Source organism: Stegostoma tigrinum, chromosome 46 (genome assembly GCF_030684315.1).
Source record: "Stegostoma tigrinum isolate sSteTig4 chromosome 46, sSteTig4.hap1, whole genome shotgun sequence".
In the NCBI taxonomy this organism is placed as follows: Eukaryota; Metazoa; Chordata; class Chondrichthyes; order Orectolobiformes; family Stegostomatidae; genus Stegostoma; species Stegostoma tigrinum.
Window position 1 is genome coordinate 1424615 of NC_081399.1, and position 27110 is coordinate 1451724.

At 51.4% G+C, this 27110-nt stretch overlaps 1 protein-coding gene across 1 annotated transcript; it reads right to left on the reverse strand.

Annotated features, from left to right (window-relative positions):
* Nucleotides 1-995: 995 nt before the first annotated feature.
* LOC125449558 (lysine-specific demethylase 2A-like) lies at nucleotides 996-26567 on the reverse strand. The gene is made up of 22 exons (XM_059642790.1): nucleotides 25429-26567; nucleotides 16088-16226; nucleotides 14934-15012; nucleotides 14278-14324; nucleotides 13629-13807; nucleotides 12065-12171; nucleotides 11693-11786; nucleotides 11401-11554; nucleotides 11039-11154; nucleotides 10781-10907; nucleotides 10073-10455; nucleotides 9683-9769; nucleotides 8555-8779; nucleotides 7886-8023; nucleotides 7676-7768; nucleotides 7287-7502; nucleotides 6553-6588; nucleotides 4225-4760; nucleotides 3794-3957; nucleotides 3474-3629; nucleotides 3068-3286; nucleotides 996-1761 (listed from the first exon to the last, which is right to left on the reverse strand). The coding sequence occupies exons 1-22, from the start codon at nucleotides 25468-25470 to the stop codon at nucleotides 1580-1582; spliced, it is 3519 nt and encodes a 1172-aa protein (XP_059498773.1). The 5' UTR covers nucleotides 25471-26567; the 3' UTR covers nucleotides 996-1579.
* Nucleotides 26568-27110: the final 543 nt, after the last annotated feature.

A 27110-nucleotide genomic window follows, 5' to 3' on the forward strand; every position in this document is an offset into this window, starting at 1 on the left:
GGGGAGGAGGAGGCAAGGGATCTGAGTAAAACTCCAGGCCACAGCCGCAGTTCCTAAACCCTATGGAAAAATATATCTATCCCACCACATTCCCATCCTGTCCCATCCCTGATCACCCACCCCCACCCCCATGCCCACCTGATCGGTGACCAGAGTGAGACCTTTCTGTGCAAGACTTTAGCTACAAGCGACTCGAGAGTCCATCGCTCACTCCCCCACTCTTTCCGGAGATGCGCAGGAGGTTGGGAGCTCAAAATGAGCTGTGCCATCGCCAGCACATTGTGCTAATCTCCCAGGGCGCCTCTGTCACAAGTCTCCCTTCGCTTCATCGCTCAACATGTGCGGATCAGATTCATTCCAACTGAAGGAGAGAGAGGCAGACAGACAGACACTAGAAGAAAACTCAAAAAAAATGTTCAAACCCTGGAATTACAATGCAAAAACAAAACCAAAACAAATCACAAAAGAAAACATTTCCATCTGTGAAACCCGAAGGGACCCACTGGTCTCGCTTGCTGCGGAGTCCTGCTATCTTCACCATCAACCTATACTGTGAACAGGAGAGCGCGTGGTCAGATGCAAGGTCTGAGGGAGATAGGAGAACGCTGGATCCTAAGAAAGGCAAAGGGAGAGAGAGAGAGAGCGAAAGAGAGAAAAAGAGCGAAAGAGAGAAAAGAGCGAAAGAGAGAAAAAGAGCGAAAGAGAGAAAAAGAGCGAAAGAGAGAAAAAGAGCGAAAGAGAGAAAAAGAGCGAAAGAGAGAAAAAGAGCGAAAGAGAGAAAAAGAGCGAAAGAGAGAAAAAGAGCGAAAGAGAGAAAAAGAGCGAAAGAGAGAAAAAGAGCGAAAGAGAGAAAAAGAGCGAAAGAGAGAAAAAGAGCGAAAGAGAGAAAAAGAGCGAAAGAGAGAAAAAGAGCGAAAGAGAGAAAAAGAGCAAGAGAAAAAGAGCGAAAGAGAGAAAAAGAGCGAAAGAGAGAAAAAGAGCGAAAGAGAGAAAAAGAGCGAAAGAGAGAAAAAGAGCGAAAGAGAGAAAAAGAGCGAAAGAGAGAAAAAGACAAAGAAAGAGAGAAAAAGACAAAGAAAGAGAGAAAAGAGCGAAAGAGAGAAAAAGACAAAGAAAGAGAGAAAAAGACAAAGAAAGAGAGAGAAAGACAAAGAAAGAGAGAGAAAGACAAAGAAAGAGAGAGAAAGACAAAGAAAGAGAGAGAAAAAGACAAAGAAAGAGAGAGAAAAAGAAGAAAGAGAGAGAAAAAGACAAAGAAAGAGAGAGAAAAGAAGAAAGAGAGAGAAAAAGACAAAGAAAGAGAGAAAAAGAGACAAAGAAAGAGAGAGAAAAAGACAAAGAAAGAGAGAGAGAGACAGAGTGTCAGAGAGAAAAACTTCGCTCTGTGGAGGAATGGAGACAGGAGGAGAGAAAAATACGGGGAATGGAGAGATAAGAACTAGTGCAGAATGGGAGAGAGTAAGAGGGAATGAAAAGGTGAGAGAGAGTGTGAAGGAAGTGACATCTTCCAGAGGAGTGGGTGGACAGAGGGTTGTAGGATTTGGGGAGAGAAAGAGACGCAGGCTCCTCTTCCCGATCCTCAGCTGATTTTGCGAATTTGCCGCTCCTCCGAGAGGCAGAAGAGACCATTTACAGAGAGTTCAGAAAGAAGCATCTCACAGGCTCCTTTCGAGATTTGCTTGCAATTGTGCAGGTTAATGCAGGAGATGTTGCCAATTCTCTTCAGGTAATTGAGGCACTGGTCAGTCAATTTATTGCAGCCTGAGAGAGAGAGAAACAGGCCGCCTTAGATTATGTTCTAACTTGGTTGCCCCTGGATGGGGGCAGCTCCAACAACACTCCAGAAGCTCGACACCATCCAGGACAAAGCAGCCCCCGCTCGATTGGTACCACATCCACAAACATCCCACTCCCTCCCCCCACCGACGCCCAGCCACAGCAGTGTATACCATCTACAAGATGCTCTGCAGAAACTCACCAAAGACCGTGAGGCAGCACCTTCCAAACCCACGACCCACTTCCATCCAGAAGGACAAGGGGCAGCAGGTACATGGGACCCCCACCCCCTGCAGGTTCCCCTCCGAGCCACCCCCCCATCCTGACTCGGAAATATATCCCCGTTCCTTCAGTGTCGCTGGGTCAGAATTCCTGGAATTGCCTCCCTAAGGGATATTGTGGGTCAACCCACAGCACATGGACTGCAGCGGTTCAAGAAGGCAGCTCACCCCACCTTCTCAAGGGGGGCAACTAGGGACAACTGGGGCAATTCTGTGAAAGAACAAATTTACAGAACACAACAATGATGTTACAGCAGTGGTTAGTAGCACCACATGAAAGGTTATATATTAAAAAAAAGTGGGCTCTTTAAGGGAAGGAAACGGCCTACAGCATTATCACTGGATTGTTAATTCACAGACCCAGGTAATGATGTGGGGATCTGGGTTTAAATTGGACACGGTAGATGGTGACATTTGAATTCAGTAAACACAATCTGAAATTTAGAATTTGACAGTGACCATGACCTCATTGTTGACGATTGCCCAAACTGTATCTGGACGTAGCTCCAGGCCTACAGCCATGTGGCCCACTCTGAACTGTACCCCCACCCCCCACCCCCAACCCCCAGGCTATTAGGGGATGAGTGACAAACATTCGCCTGCTCTTATCCTGGGAACAAACAATCCTGACCATCTCAAAAGATTGCCTCTTATTCTTGATTAGGTTGAGTTATATTCCACTGGGAAACCATCCACAGGGAGATTGCAGCATCTTGCCAATGTGTCATTGCCAGCCTCCCAATTCTGTATCAGCGTCCCCCAACCGCCCTCCGCGCCCACACACATCCAGCCCAACCCGTGACCAGCTTTTCGGCCCGTTGCCCGCCTCCCCCTCTCCTCGCCGCCTCCCTGGCCCGTCACCGCCTCCCCGGCCCCCCGCGTGCCCCCCTGCCGTCAGGCCAGCCCATGTGCCTCTCCCCCGCGCCCCACCCCGTCGTCGGCACCTCCCCCACCACCCCCTTGGAGGTGTACGGTGGAGAGTGTGGGACAGGCAGCTTGCTGCTGCTTACCTTCCAGCTGTAACTCACTGAGGGAGTTGCGGGTGGATGAACCGACAGCTGTGAGTAGGTTGAGGGAGTGGTCACTCAGGTGGCTGCAGTGACTGAGATCCAGGCGAGAAAGCAGCGGCATGTGGCGGATGATCAGCCGCAGGGTAACGTCACTAATATCCAGGCCCGCTAACCGGAAATCCGTCACGTTCCGTAACTTACTGCGGTTGTCTAGCTGGCCTGTGGAAAACCGGGAAATTTAGTGGGTTCACTCAGCCCGACATCACACCGGGCACAGCTTATGGGGGGTGGGGGGGGGGGGGGGGGGTGCGGTGGTAAAATGGGAGGGAAGCAAAATGGGATAAGTGTAGAGGATAAGTTCCAGCCCCCATCTCCCCCCCCCCACCCCCACACCTCCCTGACTGACCTGGTTTATCAGGGGTACACAGCAGATCCCGCATCTGGCTGTCACGAAGCCCCTCAGCCCATCGGAGATCGAGCGTACGCAGTAGTGGGCAGCTGGAGGTGCTGAGAGCAGAGATGGCTGACCAAGAGCAGCCAGACAGGAAGAGGTCCTTCAGTCCTGTTACACAGAGAGAGAGAGAGAGAGAGAGAGAGAGAGACACGGCTCCTGTCAACGTCACTGCTCGTGTTCGGGAACTCGCACACTCCATCACCGCCCCCCCCCCCCCCCCCACCGGCCTCCCCCTCCCCACCCGTGTCCCCCGACCCCCAGCCCATGCTGACCAGGCAACCTGTCGATGAGCCAGGTTAGCTGCTTGCGGGAGATGTTGCTCCAGCTGAGATCCAGGCTGACGGGGAGCCTCTTGCTGATCCCACCCAGGGCCAACGGAGTGATCGACTTACATCGACTCAGGTTGATCTTTGTCCATAGTCTCTTATCACAGCACCTACAGACAGGGGGAACACCATTAATACAGGATCGAGAGAGGGAGTTCGACAGGGCAGGGGGTGCAAACAGAGTTAATACAGGATCGAGGGAGGGAGTTCGACAGGGCAGGGAGAGACGGTGGGAGGGGGTGCAAACAGAGATAATACAGGATTGAGGGAGGGAGTTGGACAGGGGAGGAGCATGGTAGAATAGAGAGTTAATTCAGGATTGTGGGAGAGACAGACAGGGCGTGGACAGAGAGACGGACAAGTCCCTGTGCACTTACCATTTGCTCCAGGCCTTGCAGACCCTCATACAGACACACAGCTCCTTCTGGGTCAGGTAGCGGAAGACAGACATCCAGAGGTGTCGCTGCATCATGTGATCGTCGGGGGGGTTGTCAGACGACGAGGAAGAGGGAGATGGGTTATCCTGCTGGCACTGACAGCCTGACTGCCAGCTGACCACACGTGGAGCCTGTCGAAGGCTGGTACTGGGGCTGCGGTGATGACTGGCTGAGCCATTGAAGTCTCCCGGCGAGCGGTGGAGACGGACAGTCAGCAGTGAGCCCCTGATCTTGGCCTTCTCGATCTCCGAAAGGTGGCGATGTCGGGACACTGCGGAGCTGGGGTTACTGCGAGCAGGGTCTAAGCTGCGGCGCAGCTGACGCCGATAAAACCGCTCAGCGCGGTCTGGTCGCAGACTGTCCCTGCTAGAGCCCAGCCTGGGGTATGGGCCCAGGGACAAATCCTCACCATTCCTCAGCGGGCGCAGGATCTTAGCCCCTACCCGATGGTCAAGGCTGTCGTCTGCTTTCCGTTTCTGTGGTGGGGAGGTAGTCACATGGACACGGCCTTGTCAGTGATCAGCACAGAGAACCTACAGCAATCTGCAGACCAATAGCCCAAGATCCCAACGTTCCTCCAAGCCTCCGAGTGTCTTGCCATTCACGGAGTACCCCCTTTTCTTGTAACCTCTTTCCACAGTGCATCATCTCCCATTTCTCACGGTTAAACACGATCTGCCACTGATCTGCCCATCTGACCAACCCGTTTCTACCCTCCTGTAATCTCACGCTGTCCTCCTCACTGTCACCCTCCCACACAATCAGCGTCTCATTCCCAAACTTATCACTCCCCCTCTCATAGAATGATACAGCGAGAGTAAGACTTCCCTCCTGTTACATTCCAACCCTCTTGAAATAAGGGCCAACATTCTACAAGCCTTCCTGATTTTTTTTTCAAATAAAAGACTCAAACAGGTATTCACAGGGTGAGGGCATCTCTGGCTAGGCCAGCATTTATTGCCCATCCCTAATTGTCCAGAGGGCAGTGAAGAGTCAACCACATTGTAGCAGTGTGTGAGCTTGCTGTATTTCATGCACAAGTTTCCCCCAGCTCCTTTTGTACTGCAACTTCTTGCAGACTCTTGGTAAACCTCAGCTGGAGTGTTGTGTGCAGTTGTGGGCCTCACTCTATAGGAAGGATATGAATACATTGGAGTGTGTGCGTGCGTGCGCGTGTGAGCGATGTGCAGGAATGGTTGCAAGGCTCAGACACTTCAGCCATGAGGATAGATTGAAGTAGTTGGGGACTGGTCTCCTTAGCTGACGGGGAGATCCGACAGATTTGCAAAATCATGAGCAAGGCCTGGATAAAACAAATGGTGGGAAGCTGTTCCCGGTGATGAATCGATTGAGAATTAGAGCGCAGGGCTTTAACGTGTATTGCAAAAGGAGGATGTGTGGGATGAGGGGAAGAAACAATTATTTTTCACCCAGTGAGTGGTTCGGGTGTGGAATGTGCTAGACTGAAACCGAAAGGACTACAGGTGCTGGAGAAAACTCAGATCAGACAGCTGATGCTGAGCTTGTCCAGCAGTATCTGTTTGTTTCTGTTTCTGGAGAGCACTGCCTGGAAATGTGGAGGAGGCAAGGATCAATTCAAGAGGGGCACTGGATGGTTATTTAGATAGAAATGGGATACAGGGATATGGTTGGGGGGGGGGGGGAGAAAAGGCAAGACACTGGCTGGGAGTAGAGGTGCTCAGACAGCTGGTGTGGATGTGATTGGCTGGATGGCCTCCTGCTGCACTGAGACAGTTCTGTTTATCCAAGATTGCTGGACTTGACGTTTGGAATTTGTGCTCATGAGGACATGTCTCTTTTCCGCTACATTTAAGCTGGTGATGACGGTGGCGCAATGGTACTATCGCTGGACTGGCAATCCAGAGACCCGAGTAACGCTCTGGGGAGCTGGGTTTGAATCCCATTATGACAGCTGGTGGATTTTCATTTCAATAACCATCTGGAATTAAGAGTCCAATAACGATCATATGGATTGTCAGAAAGACCCATCTCGTTCACTAACGCACGTCAGGGAAGGAAACTGCTGTCCTCACCTGGTCCGACTGACACATGGCTCCAGAACCACAACAATGCAGTCCACTCACTGCCCCCTGGGCAATTAGGGATGGGCAGCAGAGGCTGGCCTAGCCAGGGGCACCCTCACCCAGCAAAGAGGATGAGAAAAATTCACATCCTGTGCTACAAGCAAATGTTTTTGTTGATGCTATCCAAATGCAGATCAATTCAATGCAGGGAGAAAACACTTACTGTTCGCAGGAGTATCTGTTCCCTCTCAAACTTTATCTGTAAGGAAAACACAACAGAAAGGACACTTAGGAGGGTGAGGGAAGCACCCAATTCCCTTTCCCCAAGAACAAAGAAAAAATAAACCCACAACTTCATTCACTGCTCAGGCTGTCCCGAACCACCTGGGCAGCCAAACGAAATTCCTTTCAGCTGCACAAGTCTCACAGTTTATCAGGACCTGCGGGTAAGTAACTGTGCTCACCAGTGGGCAACGTAGATAGAGGGTAAACACGGGGGCTAAATACAAGGCCCCCAGACCCGAGAGGAACTATTACAAGACCACAACACATAGGTACCGACTACCTGGGCCAGCGCCAAAACGACGTGGGGAACGTACAGCAGGCTGGGCCGATCACCGTGAGGACAGAAGTGGCGCTGACCTGCAAGACCAACAAAATGTGCACCACATTTCTCTTTCTCGGCCCAGGATGCCTGACAAGCTGGCTATTACAGACAGAATGTTCCCTATGTTCACCGTGCAATCATCCATGCATTAGGAAACTCTGTTTAACGTTCGTAGGACAGCACGGTGCACCCTCGGCACAGAGCTCCCTCCCCACACCTCCCAATCCCAGGCAGCGCAGCACCCCCTTGGCACTGAGCACCACCTCCCCCGGCACCCAACACCCGACTGTGGACAGGGTGTGTGCGCGCACGTACGTGAGTGTGGTGTGCTGGTGAGCTGTTGGCCTGACCTTTTTTCTTGCGTTGTGCTCAGCTGCTGCCAGCCTTTTCTTCCGCAGCAGCAGGTAGTCAAACTTCTTGCGTTTGGGCAGAACGTCGAGTCGCCTGCGGGCAGCCTCAATGGCCTGGGCCCTCCGGTTCTGCTCCTCCCGCTTCCTCACCGCCTCAGCAATTAGCTGCTGCCTTTCCGAGTCAGTACCATCCTTCGGGCTGTAGCCCTTCTTCGCCTGGGGAAGAGACATGGGGGTGGTGAGGCAGTGAGGCAGACATTAGCAGTGCTGGCCAGGAACTTCCACAATTCTCTGCTCCAGACACAGACTTGGTGCTCAGACTCCTGGCCCCTATCCTGTTGCCCCCCCCCACCACCTCACCAATACCCAGCCAACCCCAACCCACTCACCAAGGCCAGCTTTCGTCGCTCCTGCCTCACACATTTTGGACACTCCCAGCAGTTTGGAAGCTCCTTGCTGATGATTCCCAGGGAAATATTCATCTGTTAACAGTGAAAAGTCAAAAGGTTAAGCAGTGTCCAGCTGCCTGCATCTGGCTCCCTCCCTCAGGTTGCCAGTGGGAGGAGGTTTGGCTGGGGGGGCGCCGCGCAGCTGCTCACCTTCAGACAGCCCGGGTGCACAATCTCACTACAGGCTGAGCACTCCATCAGAGTCCCGCGCACACTGTTGTTCTCCCCATCGGCGTTCTGACCCACCTCCTCACAGATCATACACAGTGCTGTGTGGGGGAGGATCGGCTGTAACGGGAAAACAGACAGGGTTAGTGAGGGAGTTTGGGGGGGGGGGGGGGGGGGGGGGGGAGTGGAGTGGGGAGAGGGACACGGGAGGCAGCAAAGGGAGGGACGTGGGCGATAAATCAAGGGAGCAAGGGAGAGAGACGCCTCGGGTGGGCAGACTGATCCTCCGATGGACGGAGGCACAATCCTGCCTGACCCCTGCTACCTGATACAAATCCAGGCCGTCACGCACCAGCACCGCCACCTCGCCAGCCTCCCTCCTGGCCCCCAACGTCACAGGCCCTCCTCTCTCTCAGCCCTCGTCAATCCTCTCACTCCCCTCCCAATCATTTGATGCCCCCTCTGCGGAACCCTTCCCTGCCATCTGTCTCCACAGAAGCTCCACCACCTCTTCCTGCCCCACCCGCAGGGTCTGAATCCCTGGACCACTATCCCAGAGCCTGTCCCCCACCCACCACCTTGCGCACGGTCTCCTGGCCCTCTTACAGCACGCGCACTGACCCCAGGCACCGACCCTCCACCTGTACTCACTGCCTCGCACTGCCGAAGGACACAGGATTGTTTCATCCGGCCGGGGCCCCCGAACTTCTTCATGTCCCGACAGTAGTGACAGACCCCGCACTCGCTGCGGCGACATGCCTCACACCTCTTGCAGCGGGTCCGCCTCCGCCGGGAGCCCGGGAGGGGCTTCAGCAACGCGGGCTTACTCAGGGCCAGCACGGGGGGCCGGGGTTTCAGCCGAATCGGGGCCTTGGGCTGACGGACACAGACGTGGGCACACAGCGATTAGACAGACACAAGCAAGCTCACCCCACCCCGTCCCCACACGCACCACCGCGCGCTCCCCCCGTCCCCCCCCACCCACATTCTACCCCACACGCTCCACCGCGCGCTCCCCCCACCCACACTCCCCGACATGCACCACCGCACGCTCCCGAGTGCTCCCCCCACCCCATCTCCGTTCTCTCCCACACGCTCCACCGCACGCTCACACCACCGCACACTCCCCCCGCCCGCATTCTCCCCACATGCACCACCGCACACTCCCGAGTGCTCCCCCCACCCCATCTCCATTCTCCCCCACATGCACCACCGCACGCTCCCGAGTGCTCCCCCCACCCCATCTCCGTTCTCTCCCACACGCTCCACCGCACGCTCACACCACCGCACACTCCCCCCGCCCGCATTCTCCCCACATGCACCACCGCACACTCCCGAGTGCTCCCCCCACCCCATCTCCATTCTCCCCCACATGCACCACCGCACGCTCCCGAGTGCTCCCCCCACCCCATCTCCGTTCTCTCCCACACGCTCCACCGCACGCTCACACCACCGCACACTCCCCCCACCCCATCTCCGTTCTCTCCCACACGCTCCACCGCACACTCACACCACCGCACACTCCCCCCACCCCATCTCCGTTCTCTCCCACATGCACCACCGCACACTCCCCCCACCCCATCTCCGTTCTCTCCCACATGCACCACCGCACACTCCCCCCACCCGCATTCTCCCCACATGCACCACCGCACACTCCCCCCACCAAGTGCTCCCCCCCACCCCATCTCCATTCTCTCCCACACGCTCCCCACCCCCACACCGATCACCCACTCACGCCGCCCCCCCCCCCCCCCCCCCCCACCTAATCGCTGCGCTCACCTTGTCACGTCGCTTGGGCCACCTGATGATTGGGAGGCCTGAACACGCCAGCTGGGGGTCATCGTTCATGTGGTCTTCCAGAACTTTCTGAAAGGGAAGGACACGCCAGGGGGGTGTGGGGAGGTAAAGATGGAAGAGACAAGGCAAAAGGTAAAGAGAAAGAAGAGACAGAGACATCAAGCTCAGGTTTATCCTCTGGGCACTTAGGGATGGGCAATAAATGCTGCCTGGCCAGCGATGCCCTCATCCTGTCAATGATTTAAAAAAAACAAGACACAGACACACCCAGAGGTTCTGGGTTCAATCCCACATGCAAAATCAAGTCTGTAATGAAATTAACCGGAGTATCAGTGACCGATGGACAGCCTCGCGACCGGAGCGCCACCTCACCTGCATCTCCTGGAGCAGTGAGTCTGGGTCGAGGAGGCCGGCAGGGACACATTTCTTGTGCTCAGGCAGAGACTGCAGCTTGTCAACTAGAGCCTGCAGCCCGGTGCGCTCAAACTGAGTCAGGTGGATCCAGTGTGTGGGCGCAGTGTCCTGGGATCCCAGTGAGCCTCCTCCGCTGTCCACTGACTCTGACGACGGGCTCCTCTTCAGCGGCCGGCTGCCATGATCCTGTGGGAGTCCATTGCGGTCTGGAACTGGGCTCTCCGAGGGGCCTTTACGGAGGGAATGGGCCCTCCTCTCCCTCTCAGTTGTCTCCTCACTCTCATCCACCTCTTCCTTAACATCATCGCCATTCTCTGTGTCATCAGACTCAGTGTCTTCATCTGCAGAAGGATTGCAAATGAGGGGGAAAAAAGGGGATTGTGTGTTTATGGGATTAGTGTACAGACATGTGCCCGAGACAGCACCAGGGATGGTGGGAGGAACAGAGTACAAGCAGGAGGGGGAGGCTTAGGGTGCAGAGGGGAGAGCAAGACAGCACACGTGATAGCACGAGAAGTTACATGCACGAAGGTGGGGACAAGCGCATGAGACAGCAAGGTGGGGGAAAGAAAGAGGGTGCAAGAGAGAAATGGGGTGGGGTGTCACTTGGTCACTGCTCAGGATTAGAGCGGGAGCGGCAGGCAGGCAGCTGGTGCAAGAACTCACCGATTAGCTGAGACTCCCTCTGGAACTGTTTGGTGAGGTGTGAACATTTTGTCAGGAAAAAGACGTACCGCTCCACAACATACCAGCACATCTCGTAATAGAACGGGTAGCGGAACTTGGAGGGCACCTGCCGAGAGGCGAGAACGTGTTAGACAGAGTCCCTCACTTTCCTCTGCCCCAGGTCAAACTCTCATCCCCCGGCTCGCTCCCCCACCAAGAAACCGTGCCCAGCCCAGACCCACGGCTCCACAAGCTCACCCTAGTCCTGTCCTCAATGTTGTGGATGCGGAGTTGTGTTGGGATGTTGAAACTGTGCAAAAAGTTCCCTCCAAACACCAAGGTATCTTCTGGAGTGTAAACAGCATGGATCCAGCCTGTAGAGAGATGACGGGAGCTCAGCCAGTGAGGTGATGGTTGGTGGGAAGATGATGTTGGTTGGTTGGTTAGTTAGTTGGTGGTGGGATGGAAGAAGGGAGGCGGCCAGGGAGAGTCAGGGCATTGGGAGGAAAGTCGTACACTTCAAATAATACCTTGCTTTCAGGCAACAGCTGACTAGGTTGGGAACTGGAAAAACTGGGAAGAAATGCAGAACTCCTAACCTGCAGCGCTGCAGCACCCACCTGAGGGAATCAGGAACGTATAGCCCTGTTTCAATTCGATGCGTTGACACTTCTCCACTTTGTCACCCAGGAAGATGTCGCCCTGCTTCCCCGACAGCACCCAGCTCTCGTAAATCTCCAGGTTCAGGGGGGTGGGAGGGATCAGCCAGAAGATCTGTGGGGATTCGGAGGAAGCCAATAAGCAATGGTGAGGACGAGAAGCAAACTGGTGCACAGGCTCAGGAAATAGATCCTGCTCAGTGACAGGCTCTTTACTGTGGGGGTGGGGGGGCAGGGGGTGGTGCTAACTCACCTTGCCTCCTCGGTGGATGTGGTACCACACGGACGTGCCACCAAAATCGATGTGGAAATCTGTGTAGCAGCCTCTGACACTCATCAAACAGTACCTGCCAGGGTGGTTGGGGGGAAGGAGAGGGAGAGAAAACACTGAGACAACCCACAAAACCACAGCAACAACTGACTTGGGAAGAGGGAAGCGAGCGAGAGAGGCAAGCAGGCGAATTAGAGAGTGGGTTTCTGAGGGGGCGGGTGAGCGAAGGAGCAATGCGGAGGGAGGGGGCTGACTGGCAGAGGAACGCAGGCGAGGCAGGAGGGGTTAAAGTGAGGCAGAGCGATATGTAACAGGGTCGAGATTATTTCCGCTGTTGCTGGAAAGTGAACATACTTCCTGACTTTAGGGTACTTCATTTCGACAATGGCATTTGTCGACTCTGTCTGCCTTTCCTTCAGATGTCGGGGCCAAATGTTATCGACCCAGTCCACCAGATCCACCTGCAGGTGAGGAGCAAAGACAACATCAGGGGGTAATTAGCGAGCAAGGCAAAGCTTACCATGTCCCAGGGACAAAGGCCCCTGCCCACTCACCTTCCCAAAGGCAAACGGAAAGGCGTGCAGCAAAATTTGCCTGCGGAACCTGTGTTTCGCAGCCTCCGGGGCCTTGCGGTTAGCACTGCTGCCTCACAGCATCACCGACCCAGATTCAATTCCACTCTCAGGCGAATGCCTGTGTGGAGTTTGCACATTTTCCACAGCTGCATGAGTTTCCCCCAGGTGGTCCTATTTCCTCCCAGGCTAGGTGGGTTAGCCGTGGGAAAAACCCCATGCAGAGTTATGGGAGTGGGGTGGTGAAGTGGGGTAGATTACTCTACAGCCAGTCAGTGCAGATTCGATAGGCTGAATGGACTCTTCCTACACTGGAAGGATTCTTTGATCTAGTTTACCTAGGGCTCCAGCCTCAGTGGACAAAAATGAAATGGGTGAAAGCAGGGAGCTCAAGCGGTGGCACAGTGCCTCAGTGCTGTTTCACAGCGCCAGGGACCCGGGTTCAATTGCACCCTTTGGCAGCTGTCTGTGTGGAGTTTCCAGATTCTCCCTGTGTCTGCATGGATTTCCTCTGCGTGCTCCTGTTTCCTCCCACAGTCCAGGTTAGGTGAATTGGCCATGGGAAATTGCCTGTAGTGTCCAGGGACATGTATATTCGGTGGGTTGCTCTGAGGTTCAGCATGGACTGGTTGGGCCAAAGGGCCTGTTTCCACACTGTAGGGATTCTATGAGCTTTAAGTTCTCAACTGAACATATACACTGAAGGAGCAGAACACAGAATGACCAAAAGGGACAACTCTAAAAGGAAAGATGTGAGGGAATGCCAGAGGCTACAGGCAAAGATTCAGGCAAGTGGCTCCACGGATGAAGAACTGGAGAAGCTGGGACTATTCTACTCTGAGAAGAGGTTTTAAAACTCAGGAGGGGGTCTGGACAGAGGGGAGAGAGAGAGAAATGGCTCCCACTGAGGAACAGAGATTGGTGAAACAATCATGAAAAAAATGACAGGAGGAGAAACGTTGTCAGACAGTGAGGGGCTTGGGCCTGAAACGTGCTGTCCGAGAGCGTGGGGGAGGGAAGGTCGATGGAAACTGCTCAGAAGAAATTGGATGGTGATGCGCAGGAAGGCTTAGCTGGATGGGCTTGGAAGGCAAGATGTGTTGCTGTAGCAGAGAGACAGTATGAACACTGTGCAGGTTTAGTGGCCTTCCCCTGTGCTCTAACACTTCTGACTCCAGACAACGCGCAGCAATGTGAGCTCGCTTCTGACACCGATCACTCTGTGGAGCTGTCAGGAAATGGCCATGCTGCTTGGGCCCTGTGCTGACCACAGTGAGGGTCACTCCGTGGAGGGGTCAGGGAGTGGCCTTGCTGACCAATGCAAACAAACTCAGCAGGCAGTGTACCGTTGCAGGGCGCTGGACAATATTCTCCAGTTTGGTGTGGCTGAACTCCAGGCTAATGACGTTGTAGAGCTTCTCTCTCTCAGCGGCTGGTGTCTCGTAGTATTTCACCCACTGTGCCATCGTCATCTCAATGCCCTTCTGCGTATTGACATCCATCACATCCACCATTCTCCGACTCCCTGCAGCAAGACCAAACAGGCTCATGGTCCAAAGGAGGCAGACAGGCAGCGCATGAATCGGGACAACAACCCTGACCCCCTTCACTGTTAAATTACCCAAACACTTTCTAGCGATGGCAGAGACACTGAAGATATGGGGCAAGGGGCTGGGTGAGAAACTAAACTGCGCCCCTCCCCATGTCTGCCCCTGCCCCCAGCGCCCACACCCCTCCCCATGTCTCCCCCCCACCCCACCCCCAGCAGCTGCACCCCTCCCCATGTCTCCCCCCCCCCCCCCCCCACCCCCAAGCGGGTGCACCCCTCCCCCACGCTACACCCCTGTTTATGTCTGCCTCTTCCCCCCAACCCCTTCACCCCTCCCTATCTCTGTCAGCCCTTTGGATGCTCCCACTCACAGATGGATATCTCTTTTAAAACAAAAACTGAGATAAGTGAAGAGGAACTCACTGCAGTGGTGACAACATACTCACCGACAAACATCTTCACGTCATTGACACTGAAATCCGGCTCTGGCATCCTGCACAAGGGGAAACAGTACAACAGGGCAGCTTGTGAATTACAAAACTTAGCCATTCCCTCCATTGAGCCTGTGCTAGTTCTCAGCGTGACACTTTCTTTGCCTTGTGCTGCCTCTCCTGCTGGCTGCTCCACCCAGTAGGTCCCTCTAAATCCTTCCCCCTGCCAATATTTCTCAAATGCCCCTCCGAGGGCAGCCTATTGAACCGGCTCCCCCTCAGGCAGCATGTTCCACATCACTATAACACTGTGTCCCAAAATAAACAACTCCCCTCATCTCCCACCAGTCCCACTTCCACATCATTTCCCAAATCACTTCAATCTGGGACACTTCAGTCTCTCACGGGAAGCTGCTCCTCTGAATTAACTCGAGGGAAACCCTTTCGTGATCGTGATCAGCTCAATTCAACCTCCTCCTGAGGCTTCTCTGTTTGATCTTTCCAGAGTCTCAAGGCCGGGGGTGGGGGTGGCCGGTGAGAGCGCGAAGAGAAGAAAGCACGGAAGCAATCGCACAGTCAGTTGACTTGGTCAGCAACTCCCGCCAGTACGCGCATCCCGAAACCTTGTAACCACAGTAATCCTTGCCCATCCACAACCCCCACTCACTCACTTGATTCCTAGGCCATCTTTCTTTTTGAAGATAAGCGGGCATCGCAGGCCATCTCTCTGGACATACTGGAAGGTGAAATCTACACAACAGAAGACGACATGGTTAACGGAGCACACTTGGCCGGGTCAGGCTGCGATCTTTCACCCCCCCAGTGGCCATGAGACAGGGATTCAGGTGCTAACGTAAGGGTGGAAAGACATTGCCAATTCACTCTCAACAACTGGAGGAGGAGAACAGACAGCTGGTGAGACTACAATGATAAATTCATTCATCGGATGTGGGCCTCACTCTCCGGGCCCAGCATTTATTGCCACATCCCTAGTTGCCCCCCTTGAGAAGATGGGGGTGAGCTGCCTTCTTGAAATGCTGCAGTCCACGTGCTGTGGTTAACCCACAGTGTCCCTTAGGAAGGGAATGCCAGGGATTCTGACCCAGCAACGCTGAAGGAACAGGGATATATTTCCGAGTCAGGATTGGGGGGTGGCTCGGAGAGGAACTTGCAGGGGGTGGGGTTCCCATGTATCTGCTGCCCCTTGTCCTTCTGGATGGAAGTGGGTCGTGGGTTTGGAAGGTGCTGCCTGAGGATCTTTGGTGAGTTTCTGCAGAGCATCTTGTACATGGTACACACTGAGCGTTGGGGGCACGTGGGCCGCTACATCCCGTATGGCACTGAGCTTCTTGAGTGCCGTTGGAACTGGCTCTGTCTAGCCTCAACCAAGTTAGATGGTACACACTGCTACCACTGAGCAAGAGTGGGGTGTCAATGTTTGGGGACTGCATTCAGTGCGCTGTGTGATCTGCAGATGAAAAGGAGAGGCAGGCAGGCAGAGAGGAAGCTGGTAGCTTCCTGCACATGATCAGGGCCAGCTGTTTCCTGCCACAGAACCACACTCAGCTTCCGCTGGGCAAGTCTGAGGGCGCTGCGGGAACCAAGGCTGGGGAGACAGAGTACAAGGGGAGGGAGGTGGGGGGGGACAGTGTGACCGCAGCAGAAACAAAGATGGACGGCAAATGGGCAGGGGAGACAGTGGCCGGGCAGTTGAGAGGACAGGAAACTAGCAAGAGGGTGGAGCAGTCAGAAAGCTTTGCAATGGAATGCAGGTGGTTGTTTCAAAGAGTGAGCCTGCAGGCTGGGACTGGACAGCTCAGCTTACCTTTCCCATCCATAAACCGGACAAAGCTCGCACTATACATGCTGCTTTCTAGTTTCTCCTCAAGATCAAAAGTCCTCTTCCCCTCAATCTCATCATCAGAAATGCCATCATCCTCATAGCGACGTCTGGTGACAGCACGCTGAAAGAGACAGAGAGAAAGCAAACAATAGGACCTCAGGAGCTGGGGCACCTTGGGGCAAAGAGCGGCAGACAGACAGATAGCAAGAGAGCGCCAGGGAGGTGGGGAAGAAGATGCAGACAAGGAAAGGATCATGGAGCGGTGTGGGAGATTGAGCGAGTCAAAGATGGCCAGAGAGACAGTGAGGCGTACTCAATACGGAGCACTGACCGAGTGCCACATACTGCCAGAGGGCCAGCACCAAGGGAGTGCTCCCTGGTTCTGTCTGCCCTCCAAGGGGAAACACCATTTCTGCATTTACCACTAAAAGACCAAGGGAGATTTCTTCACATCTCCATTCATTGCAGAACACAGGCCTAGTGTCTGAAATCCTGCCTCAGACAACAATCCTGCCATCCCAAGAATTGATGTGGTTCATACCACTCAATATGACCCCAATTAATCTTTGGCTTCAACGCCGCTCATTATAGCAGCTTATCACTTCAGAGTCGGGGCCATTCAGTCCCTCTAACCCGTGCTCCCATTCAGTAAAATCATGACCGATCTGCTAATTCCACATTCCAGTATACTACTAATAAACTTTCAATCCTATCAGTGTGGGGTCAGGACGGTGCGAGATCAGGATTGTGGGGACACAAGGAGCAGGGAAAGGCTATTCAGCCCATCATGCCTGCCCCACTATTCAGCTGAATTGAGTGTGATTGATTGTAACCTCAAACCCACATTCCCAACTAACTGCCGATAACCTTTCACCAGACCTTGCTCATCAACAACAGTAGGTGGTTGAGTCGGGTTAAATCTCACAGGATCCAGGGAGAGCTAGCTAACTGGATACAAAACTGGCTTGATGGTAGGAAACACAGGCTGGTGGTTGAGGGTTGTTTCTCAGGCTAGAGGCCTGTGACCAGAGGTTTGCCACAGGATTTGGTGCTGGGTCCACTGATATTCGTTACTTCATATAAACGATTTGAATGAGAATTTAGGAGGTATGGTTAATAAGGTTGCGGTGGTGGAGTGGGCAGTAAAGAAGGTTATCTGGGAATGCAGCGAGATCTCAGTCAACTGGGCCAGTGGGCTGAGGAGTGGAAGATGGAGTTTAATTTACATAAATGCAAGGTGTTGCATTTTCATAAAGCAAACTTACAGTCAAAGGTAGGGGGGTCCCTGGGGTCTGTCTATCTAGAGATAGAGGTTTATAGCTCCTTACAAGTGGAGTTACAGGGAGACAAAACAGTGAAAGGCTTTAGGCATGCTAGCTTTCATCGGTCAGAACACTGAGTATAGGAGTTGGGACGTCTTGTTGCAGCTGTACAAGATACTGACGAGGCCGCATTTGGAGTACTGTGCGCAGTTCTGGTCACCCTACTATAGAAAGGGGATTATAAACAAGAAAGAGTGCAGAGGAGATTTATGAGGACACTACTTGGACAGAAAGATTTGAGTTATAAAGAGAGGTTAGACAGGCTGGGGTAGTAGGAACTGCAGATGCTGGAGAATCTGAGATAACACGGTGTAGAGCTGGATGCAGGCCAAGCAGCACAGGAGCAAGAAAGGTTTTCTGAAGAAGGGTCTAGGCCTGAAACGTCAGCTTTCCTGCTGCTCGGCCAGCTGTGTTCATCCAGCTCCAAACCTTGTCGTGGATGTGAGTTTGCTCGCTGAGCTGGAAGGTTAGTTTTCAGACGTTTTGTCACCATTCTAGGTAACATCATCAGTGAGCCTCCAATGAAGCGCTGGTGTTATGTCCCGCTTTCTATTTATCTGTTTAGGTTTCCTTGGGTACCTAAGGAAACCCAAGGAAACCTAAACAGATAAATAGAAAGCGGGACATAACACCAGCGCTTCATTGGAGGCTCACTGATGATGTTACCTAGAATAGTGACAAAACTAACCTTCCAGCTCAGCGAGCAAACTCACATCCAGAAACTCAACCTGAGCTACAAATCTCAAAACTCACCAAACCTTGTTATGTTAGACAGGCCGGGACACTTTTCCCTGCAGCGTAGGAGACTGGAAGGTGACCTTTTTGAGGTCCATAAAATCATGACAGGCATAGATAAGGTATATATCCAACAGCTTTTCCCCATGGTAGGGGAATCCAAAATTAGAGGGCGTAGGTTTAAGGTGAAAAATACAAAGGGTCTAGAAGGGCAATTCTTTTCCATACAAAAAGTGTGGTGAGAGTTTGAAATGGGCTACCACAGGTACTGGTGGGAAGCAAGTACAACCTCATCATTTAAGAAAAATTAGACAGGCATGAACATAGAACAACACAGCACAGAACAGGCCCTTCGGCTCTCGATGTTGCGCCAGCCTGTGAACTAATCTAAGCCCATCCACCTACACTATCCCATCATCATCCATATGCTTATCCAAGGACTGTTTAAATGCCCCTAATGTGGCTGAGGTAACTACATTGGCAGGCAGGGTGTTCCACGTCCATACCACTCTTCAAGTAAAGAACCTGCCTCTGACATCTGTCTTAAATCTATCACCCCTCAATTTGTAGCTATGCCCCCTCGTACAAGCTGACGTCATCATCCTCAGAAAAAGACCCTCGCTTTCCACCCTACCTAATCCTCTGATCATCTTGAACGTCTCTACTGAATCCCCCCCCAGTGTTCTTCTCTCCAATGAGAACAGACGCAAGTCCTTCAGCCTTTCTTCATAGGGCCTGTGCTCCAGACCAGGCAACATCCTGATAAATCTCCTCTTTTCCAATGCTTCCAGATCCTTCCTGTAACAGGGCGACGAGAACTGCACGCAATATTCCAAGTGAAGCCACACTAGCGTTTTGTTCCTCGAGGCACATCACTAGTAACTGGACTCCAGGCTGAGGCATGTTTCTATCCCTTTCCATCGCTGAACTAAACGTAACCGAACTATGGTCACTCTCTCCAAAGTGCTCACCTACCACTAAGTCAAACACCTGGCCTGGTTAGTTACCAAGTACCAGATCCAGTATGGCTTCCCCTCTTGTCGGCCCTTCGACATACTGTGTCAGGAAACCCTCCTGCACACATTAGACAAAAACTGATCCATCCGACGTACCAGAGTTATAGCATTTCCAGTCAGTTAGACAAGTTAAAGTCTCCCATAATGACCACCCTGTTGCTTTCACTCCTGCCCAGAATTGTTTTGCCAATCCTCTCCTCCACATCCCTGGAACTTTGCAGAGGCCTATAAAAAACTCCCAGCAGTGTGACCTCTCCTCTCCCGTTTCTGACCTCAGCAGACGAGTCCTCGGTATGGAGGGATATAGACCAAATGCAGGGCTCATTTAGTTGTGAAAACAGGGCAGCATGGGCAAGCTGGGCTGAAGGTTCTGTTTCCATGCTGCAGACCTCTGTGGCTTTAATCTATTCCTCTGTGCCACGTAGATATTCAAGGGTTCTGCTTTCATAGCCTTTTCAGGAAGTGAGCTGTGAAGTCTGATCTTGGGTTAAATGGGTGAGCTGATTTTGAAATAGTGATCCCTCATTCCAGATTTTCCCATGAAACTTCTTGTCCACATCGACACTGTCAAGACTCCCCAGTACGTTTAAGTCATCATTGGACAAGCATATGGATGTACAGGGAATAGTGTAGGTTAGATGGGCTTCAGATCGGTATGACAGGTCGGCACAACATCGAGGGCCGAAGGGCCTGTACTGTGCTGTAACGTTCTATGTTCTATGATCTGTGTTGCATCTTCCTCTTCTGAACTTCAGTAGATACAAAGCTCATACTCTCCAACCTTTACCCCACAAGAGGGTCCACTTATTCCAAACTGAAAACAAATGCTGGAGATCACAGTGGGTCAGTCAACGGAGCTCTGCCGAAGATTCACCTACACTCTCCAAGAATGCCGCCTGACCCACTGTGATCTCCAGCAGGTGTTGTTTGCGGTTCAGATTTCAGTTTTTGCAGAAATTTGCTCCTACTTATTCCAAACCTTGCCTCGAACATATCTGCACAATGCTTTAAAGATGACCAGAACAGTAACAAGATGCTGTCTCAGCAGCTCTCGGAATAAGCATAACCTCCTTATTTTTGTGTTCAACTGTTCTGGATAAATGAGAATACTCGGTTACTTGCTGTACCCATAGAATAACCTTGAGATTCTGGGGCAAGGATACCCAAATCCCTCTACAACCTCTCATTTAATTTTTTTTTAAAACTTAATTCTTCTGATCAAAACTGTACATTGCCTACTCACTTAACCCATCTACCTTTTTTTGTAGTCACATGACCTCTTTTTCCACCAGCTCGCCATTCTTTGATCCCCTGGGACAGTCAAATTTTGTTTATGTGTTATTTAAATCAACATATTCAACACTCCTTGATGGCAGGTGGAATTAGAATCATAGAATCCCTATAAGCGTGGGAAGAGGCCATTCGGCCCATCAAGTCTGCAACAAGCCTTTGAACAGCTTCCCACCCAGGCCCAGCCCCTGACCCTATCCTCTTAATGCGGCACTTCCCATGGCTAATCCACCTTGGCCTGCACATCCCTGGACACTACAGAGCAATTTAGAACAGCCATTCCACGTAACCTTGAATCTAGACCTTTCTGCCAGAGATAGAGAGACAACCACTGAGGCCCAAGGCCCTTCTCAACCTGAAGCATATTCAAAATTGAAGCATCAAAAGATCTCTGGGGTGGTGAATAATTTCAGAGAGGTACAATCACAACTGAGAATTCTCCTCAGCTCAATCCAAAACGGCCATGCCCTGTTTCATCCCAGAGGCAGAGGCAGAGGGCATGGCTGCATGTTGGGATGGGGGAAGACAACGTCTTGGCAGCTACCAGGGCAAGCCCCTTGCATGTTACCCAGAGGTACTGTAGGACTAAGTGAGCCACGTTTTGGCAGGTGGATTATAATGCTGGAGAATTTAAGGTTCTCCATTTTGACAGGGACGACATAAAAACCAGTATACTAGCTAGCTAAATGGAATTGGAACACAGAACTGATGGGCTACCTGATTTTTGTTTGGGGGTGGGGGGAACGACATAGGTTCAAGGTAAAAGGTGGGAATGTTTAAATGTGAGATCGATGTTTTTGTTTCAAAAAGGATGCTAAGTGTCTAGAATGACGGTGGAGGCAAATACAATTGCAATGTCGAAGACAAATACACTAACAAGCAGGGAATAGAAGGATATGGATTATGTAGAGGTATAAGGTTTTTCAGGATAAATAGGCATCTTGCTTTGGTGCGGACCCGGTGGGCCGAGGGGGTCTGTTCTTGTGCTATACCGTTTTCTGATCTTAGATCACAGGTGGGCTGTGTGGGGGGGGGGGGGGGGGGGGGGGGCATGGTTTAACCCCTCAAGGTGAGCTCTGAAGAGACAGGCACAGCTTACAAATAAAAGGGAGGTGGAGAAGAGGTGGAATTTCTTCTGTGGTTGAGGAGTGTTGGGAATTCTGAACCTGAGGCCTTTGTTGGGGGGTAGGATCAATGCAGAGTTCTTCCTCCAAGTCTCTGATTGCACAATGTCAAGAGAACTTTAGTTGGTGTTTAAAAGTGGAGGATGCTGTACATTCAGTATAAAAGACCAAAGGGAGTTTTTGTGTATCTATCTGCATGCTACCCCTATATTTAGGACTAGCTTCACTTATAGTTTAAAAACAGTCCCAGGGAGCTTTTTTTCAGTTTACTTTTAGTTGGAAAGAGTTGATAGAGTTTTGATCAGGAAGGGAGTGGAGAACCACTGCAAAGTGGGGTTCAGGTTACCACATCAGCCATGGTCTCGAATGACAAAAACAAGTTTAAGGGACTGAACAGTATACAACTAGTCCTCATTCTTGGTGCTGATGTATTGTCAGTGGAGGGATAGGATTAGAAGGAGAAAGGTGACCTGCGTGGGACTCAAAACTGTTCCACGTGATATGAAACCAGATCTCATCTAAATCAATCAGTCACCATAAAATGGATCCAAGCACCTTTGAGCGATTCCGAAAGACAGGATCTATAAGCGTTTAGAAAGGCATTGAGGTTTTCGAAGGGATGATCAAGAAAGTAGATGAGGGCAGTGCAGTAGATTTTGGTTTCACGGACTTTTGGAAGGCCTTTGACAAGGTAATGCATGGTAGGTTGTTGAGTAAGGTTAAGTCTCATGGGATCCAGAGAGAAGCCAACTGTATACAAAAGTGGTTTCAGGGTAGAAGACACAGGGTGGTAGTAGACTGCTGTTTTTCAGGCTGAAGGCCTGTGACTAGTGGTATGCCACAGGGATCAGTGCTGGGTCCATTGTTATTCATTGTTTATATGAATGATTTGGATGAGAATTTGGAAGGTATGGTTAGTAAGTTTACGGATGACACCAAGATTGGTGGTGGAATGGACAGTGAAGGTTATCTGGGAATGCAGCAAAATCTAGATCAACTGGGCCAGTGGGCTGTGGAGTGGGAGATGGGTATTAAATTTAGATAAATGCAAGGTGTTGCATTTGGTAAAGCAAACCAGTGTAAGGCTTACACAGTCAATGGTAGGGACCTGGGAGTGTTATAGAACAGAGAGATCTTGAGGTACAGATTTGTAGCCTCTTGAAAATGGAGTCACACAGACAGGGTAACGAAGGCAGTTTTTGGCATGCTAGCTTTCATCAGTCAGAGCACCGAGTACAGGAGTTGGGATGCCTGTTTGCAGCCGTACAAGATGTTGGGGATGCCACATTTGGAGCACTGCGTGCAGTTCTGGTCACCCTACTGTAGAAAGGATATTATTAAACTGGAAAGACAACAGAAAAGATTTACTAGGATGTTACCTGGGCTGGGAGGTTTGAGATGTAAGGAAAGTTTAGTTAGGCAGGAACTCTTTTCCCTGGAGCATAGGAGACCGAGGGCTGACCTTATAGATATATATGAAATCATGACAGGCACAGATAAGGTAGATAGTGGGCAGCTTTTCCCCATGGTAGGAGGGTGTAAAACTAGAGGGCAAAGGTTTAAGGTGAGAGAGGGGAGAGATGCAAAAGGGTTCAGAAGGGCAATTTTCACACAAAGTGCAGAGAATGTCTGCAACAGGCTGCTAGAGGTAATGGTGCCACCAAGTACAATTTCATCACTTAAGGAATGTTTGGACACAGACGGGATAGGTATGGAGGGGAATAGACCAGATGCAGGGAAATGGGTTTGGGTTAAATTGTGAAAACTGGGCAGCATAGACATGTTGGGCTGAAGAACTTGCTTTCATGCTGTGGAGTCACAGCAGTCTAAGGTAGCAACTTTGAAATTCAGTCTGACAGTGAGAGGCGCAGGAGAGAAACCTATGGAGAAACCAGGTAAAATAGAAAGGCAAAGGTTGGAGGTCAGGGAGAAAAAATGTCTTGGTGAAATTCCAACGTTGAGCAATAGAGTTACCCAGCATTAGGAGGGGAGGTTTTTGAAGTTTCAAAAAAGTTAAAAACCACTGCATAAAAGATGCCCCACAGAGTTCACCCACCCCAAAATCCTGAGGGGCTGAGTGGTCTACTCCTATTATTTATAGTCTGATGCTCACGACTTGATGAAACCTCGGAAATCCCTAACACAGCTGAGTAGCTGAAACCACAAAACCTCGGCAATATTCTGGTAAATCTCTTCTCTATAGGATTCCTTCCTACAGGAAAAGTACAGAGAAAAAAAGCAGGAAGAACAGAGAAGAGATAAAAAAGTGAAGGGGGGGTGAATCAAGAAATTTACAAACCATTTCCTCCCTTCAAACCCGCAGTGTCTGAGAAACTCCTACTTGTGAAATAAAACCAGTCTGATTCCAAACCAAAACAAACAGATTCTAAACAAGACCTCACACCTCACATACATTGCCTGACTTAAAATGTCACCTTGTCTTTAGTCTAAAGCCCTCAGTCCTCTCAGGACAGTGACTTAGGAATTGGGAAATTTATGTACACACAAGTCAATCGAAACCGTTAACCAATTGAAGATTTAACAGCATCTTAGGTTTGTTTAGTACATCCTCATCAACGGTGTGATTCTTTGATCTTTTACTTACAAATTGTATGCCTGATAGTGCCTCTCTCACTAACACCTGAAAAGTACTTTTTTTTGGGGGGTGGGGGGGGGGGGGGGGGGGGGGAAGGCACGTTCAAAAGCTTGTGTTTTCAAACAAACCTGTAGACTATAACCTGGTGTCGTGCAATTTCTGACCTTATCCACCCCAGTCCAACATGGGCACCTCAACATCATCCACAGTGTTTAACAGAAGAATTGTGTTTTGCTTTTTTTCTCCCCCCCACAAAAAAAAAGACTTAATGAAAAGATGTGGGTATGGATGGCTGAGCCAACATTTATTCTTGTGATGAATTGTCCCTTGAGAACATGAACTGCTTCACAAGCCACCGCAGTGTGTGGGGCACCCACAGTGCTGCTAGGAAGGGAATTGCAGCATTTTAACCTAGTGACACTGAAGGAATGGTAATATATTTCCAAGTCAGGATGGCGAGGCATTTGGAGGGTATCTGGCAGGGAAGTGTTCCCATGTATCTACTGTCCTTGTCTCCTAGATTGATGTGATCATGGGTTTGAAAGGTGCAATCTGAGGATCTTTGGTGCATTTCTACAGTGCATCTAGTAGATAGTACACACTGCTGCTACCGAGTGGTGGTGGGGTGGAGTGGGATGTTTGTGGATGTGGTGCTAATCAAGTGGCGGCTACTTTGTCCTGGATGGTGTCAAACTTCTAGACAGTTATTGGAGCTACATCTACCCAGGCAAGAGGGGAGTACTCCATTACACTCCTGACTGGAGCCTTGTAGATAGTGGGCAGTATTTGCAGAGACAGGAGGTGAGTTACTCGCTGTGGTATTCCTAACCTCTGACCTGCTCTTGCACCCTCTGTGTTTACATGGTGAATCCAATTCAGTTTCTATTCAACATCAAGCCCCAGGATGTTGACAGTGGGAGACGGAGCAGTGTCAACACCATCAACTATCAAAGGTCAGTGGTTAGATTATCTCTTTCTGGAGATGGTCATTGCCTGGGATGCAGCACCGAACTTCCGACAGTAAATTGCTCCCTCAGCACCAACCTCTCCCCACAAACCTGATAGGGATCAGTGGTGGGGGAGGCCATGGGGACAGGCAGCAGTGGCGGCAGGGAGAGGGGTTGGCAGTGGTGAAGGTTACGGATTGGTGATAGAAAATGGGAAAGGATAGCACTGTCCACAGAGACCCAGTTGCTTCCATTTAGATTCTGCAGCCCCCTCCTGCTAACCCTTTGCTTACCAGCCTGCGGCTCCGACATTCTGGTTCAGCCTCTGGCTCCATTCCTGCTGGTTGTCTCTCCGGTTCGTGGGGTGGGAGGGATATAAATCCTCCTCGTCCCCTTACACCTGCCAAATCCTATCTTCTTCCTGCAGCTCTGCTTCAAACCCTGTTGCGTCGGTGCCACCTGTGACACAGCTCTCCTTATCTCCAAGGCTCACAAAACAAATTTTTGTCGTTACTCCCACAAAAACGTTTTCGTTGTCAGACAGTTACAATATCACATACATAATCCCTCACTCCTTTGTATCAACTTCTCAGTCTCTTCAGCAGCAGCAGCAGCAAACAGTCCACCTGGTTTCTGCTTAACTTCACCCAGCAGAGAGGTGGCGAGCCTTCTTGAATATAAACTGTACAGCTTGATTCTCCAATTGCCACTTCTTGATTCAAAAGTTTCCTGCTTTTTGGATGGTAAAACCTGCTTTTACAAGTTCTTTTTTGGCACTTTCAGGTGTCACCAAAATAATCCTCTCTCGTTGATCACGACTATGTCTCCCCCCACTCCTGCCTACCTTCGACTTTTCAGTTTCCAGGTCTGTTGGCAGCTTTGCAGGTCTCTGTTGTCACTCCCTGGTATCAATGTCTCACAAAACGATCTGGACTGTTCTAGGCCCAGACCACAATCAGAGCAATCCAGACTGAAGCAAGCCCAGCTTCTGTTCCAAGTGAATCCAGACCCAAATTAAAACAGCCAGGCTCTTATCCTGGTTGTAGGTTAATCTGGTGGCTTACCTCTTGCAGGTAAACTGTCCCAGGTGCGGTTGCTATCTAAGGTTAATCAGAGTGTGAAAGGCCCCAAGGCTCCTAAGCCAGGTTAATTGCAACGTCCCAGGCCAGGCTGCTATCCCGGATTAATCAAACTGTCCCAGGCCCCGGTTAATCAAACCGTCCCAGGCCCGGGCTCCTATCCCGGGTTAATCACACTATTTCAGGCCGGGGCTCCTTTTCCGGATTAATGAGGCTGTCCCCGGCCCGGAGCTGGTGCTGCACAAGTCACAGGCCCAAAGTTGAATGTCTCTCTCTGTCTCTCTCCCCTTCAATCCGCCAGAACCAGGGGCCGGAGCCGCTCGACCGCCATTTTGAGCCGCTGCCCTCCTCCTTTCTCCACACAAACACTGCCCCGAGCTGCGCGCGCATCGTCAACGCCCAGCCACCCAAAAGCCATTGGCCGGGAGATGTCGATGGATAGGCGGGTTAACCAATAGAAATGGGGAGAGGGGAAGGCTCTTCACTTCTATTAGTCAATATGCACTTGAGGGACGGTGCTTATGACTAATAGCGTGTGGAGAACTGGGGGCCAATACCAACGACGTTTCCCACTCGTCGTTGATGGATGGGATTGTCAACCAATAGAGAGGTGAAAATGGGGCCAAGTAATTATGATTGGTCAATCCACTTTTGATGGATGTATTTGGGAACCAATAGCTTGGAGAAAGTGTGACTAATTACCACACACTTGACGGACTGGGCAAGGTGAAGATCCGCAGGTGGCGAGGGCGCGCGACCCAATTGGACTGAACGGACTGGTGAACGGTCCTGTAAAAGGACAGTGGGGAGCGAGGGGCGGGACACTCTCTTCGATTGGTTCATTCGTTCTTAATAGACGGAGCGTGGGAGGCGGGAGGTGACGGGTACCCGGTTCG

Coding starts and splice junctions, on each gene's coding strand:
- LOC125449558 (XM_059642790.1), bottom strand. CDS start 25,470: ATGGAGCCAGAGGCTGAACCAGAATGTCGGAGCCGCAGGCTG. Junction 10,908..11,038: donor ACATTGAGGACAGGACTAGG/GTGAGCTTGTGG, acceptor GCCTCTCGGCAG/GTGCCCTCCAAGTTCCGCTA. Junction 3,287..3,473: donor GTGTACCCCTGATAAACCAG/GTCAGTCAGGGA, acceptor GGTTTTCCACAG/GCCAGCTAGACAACCGCAGT.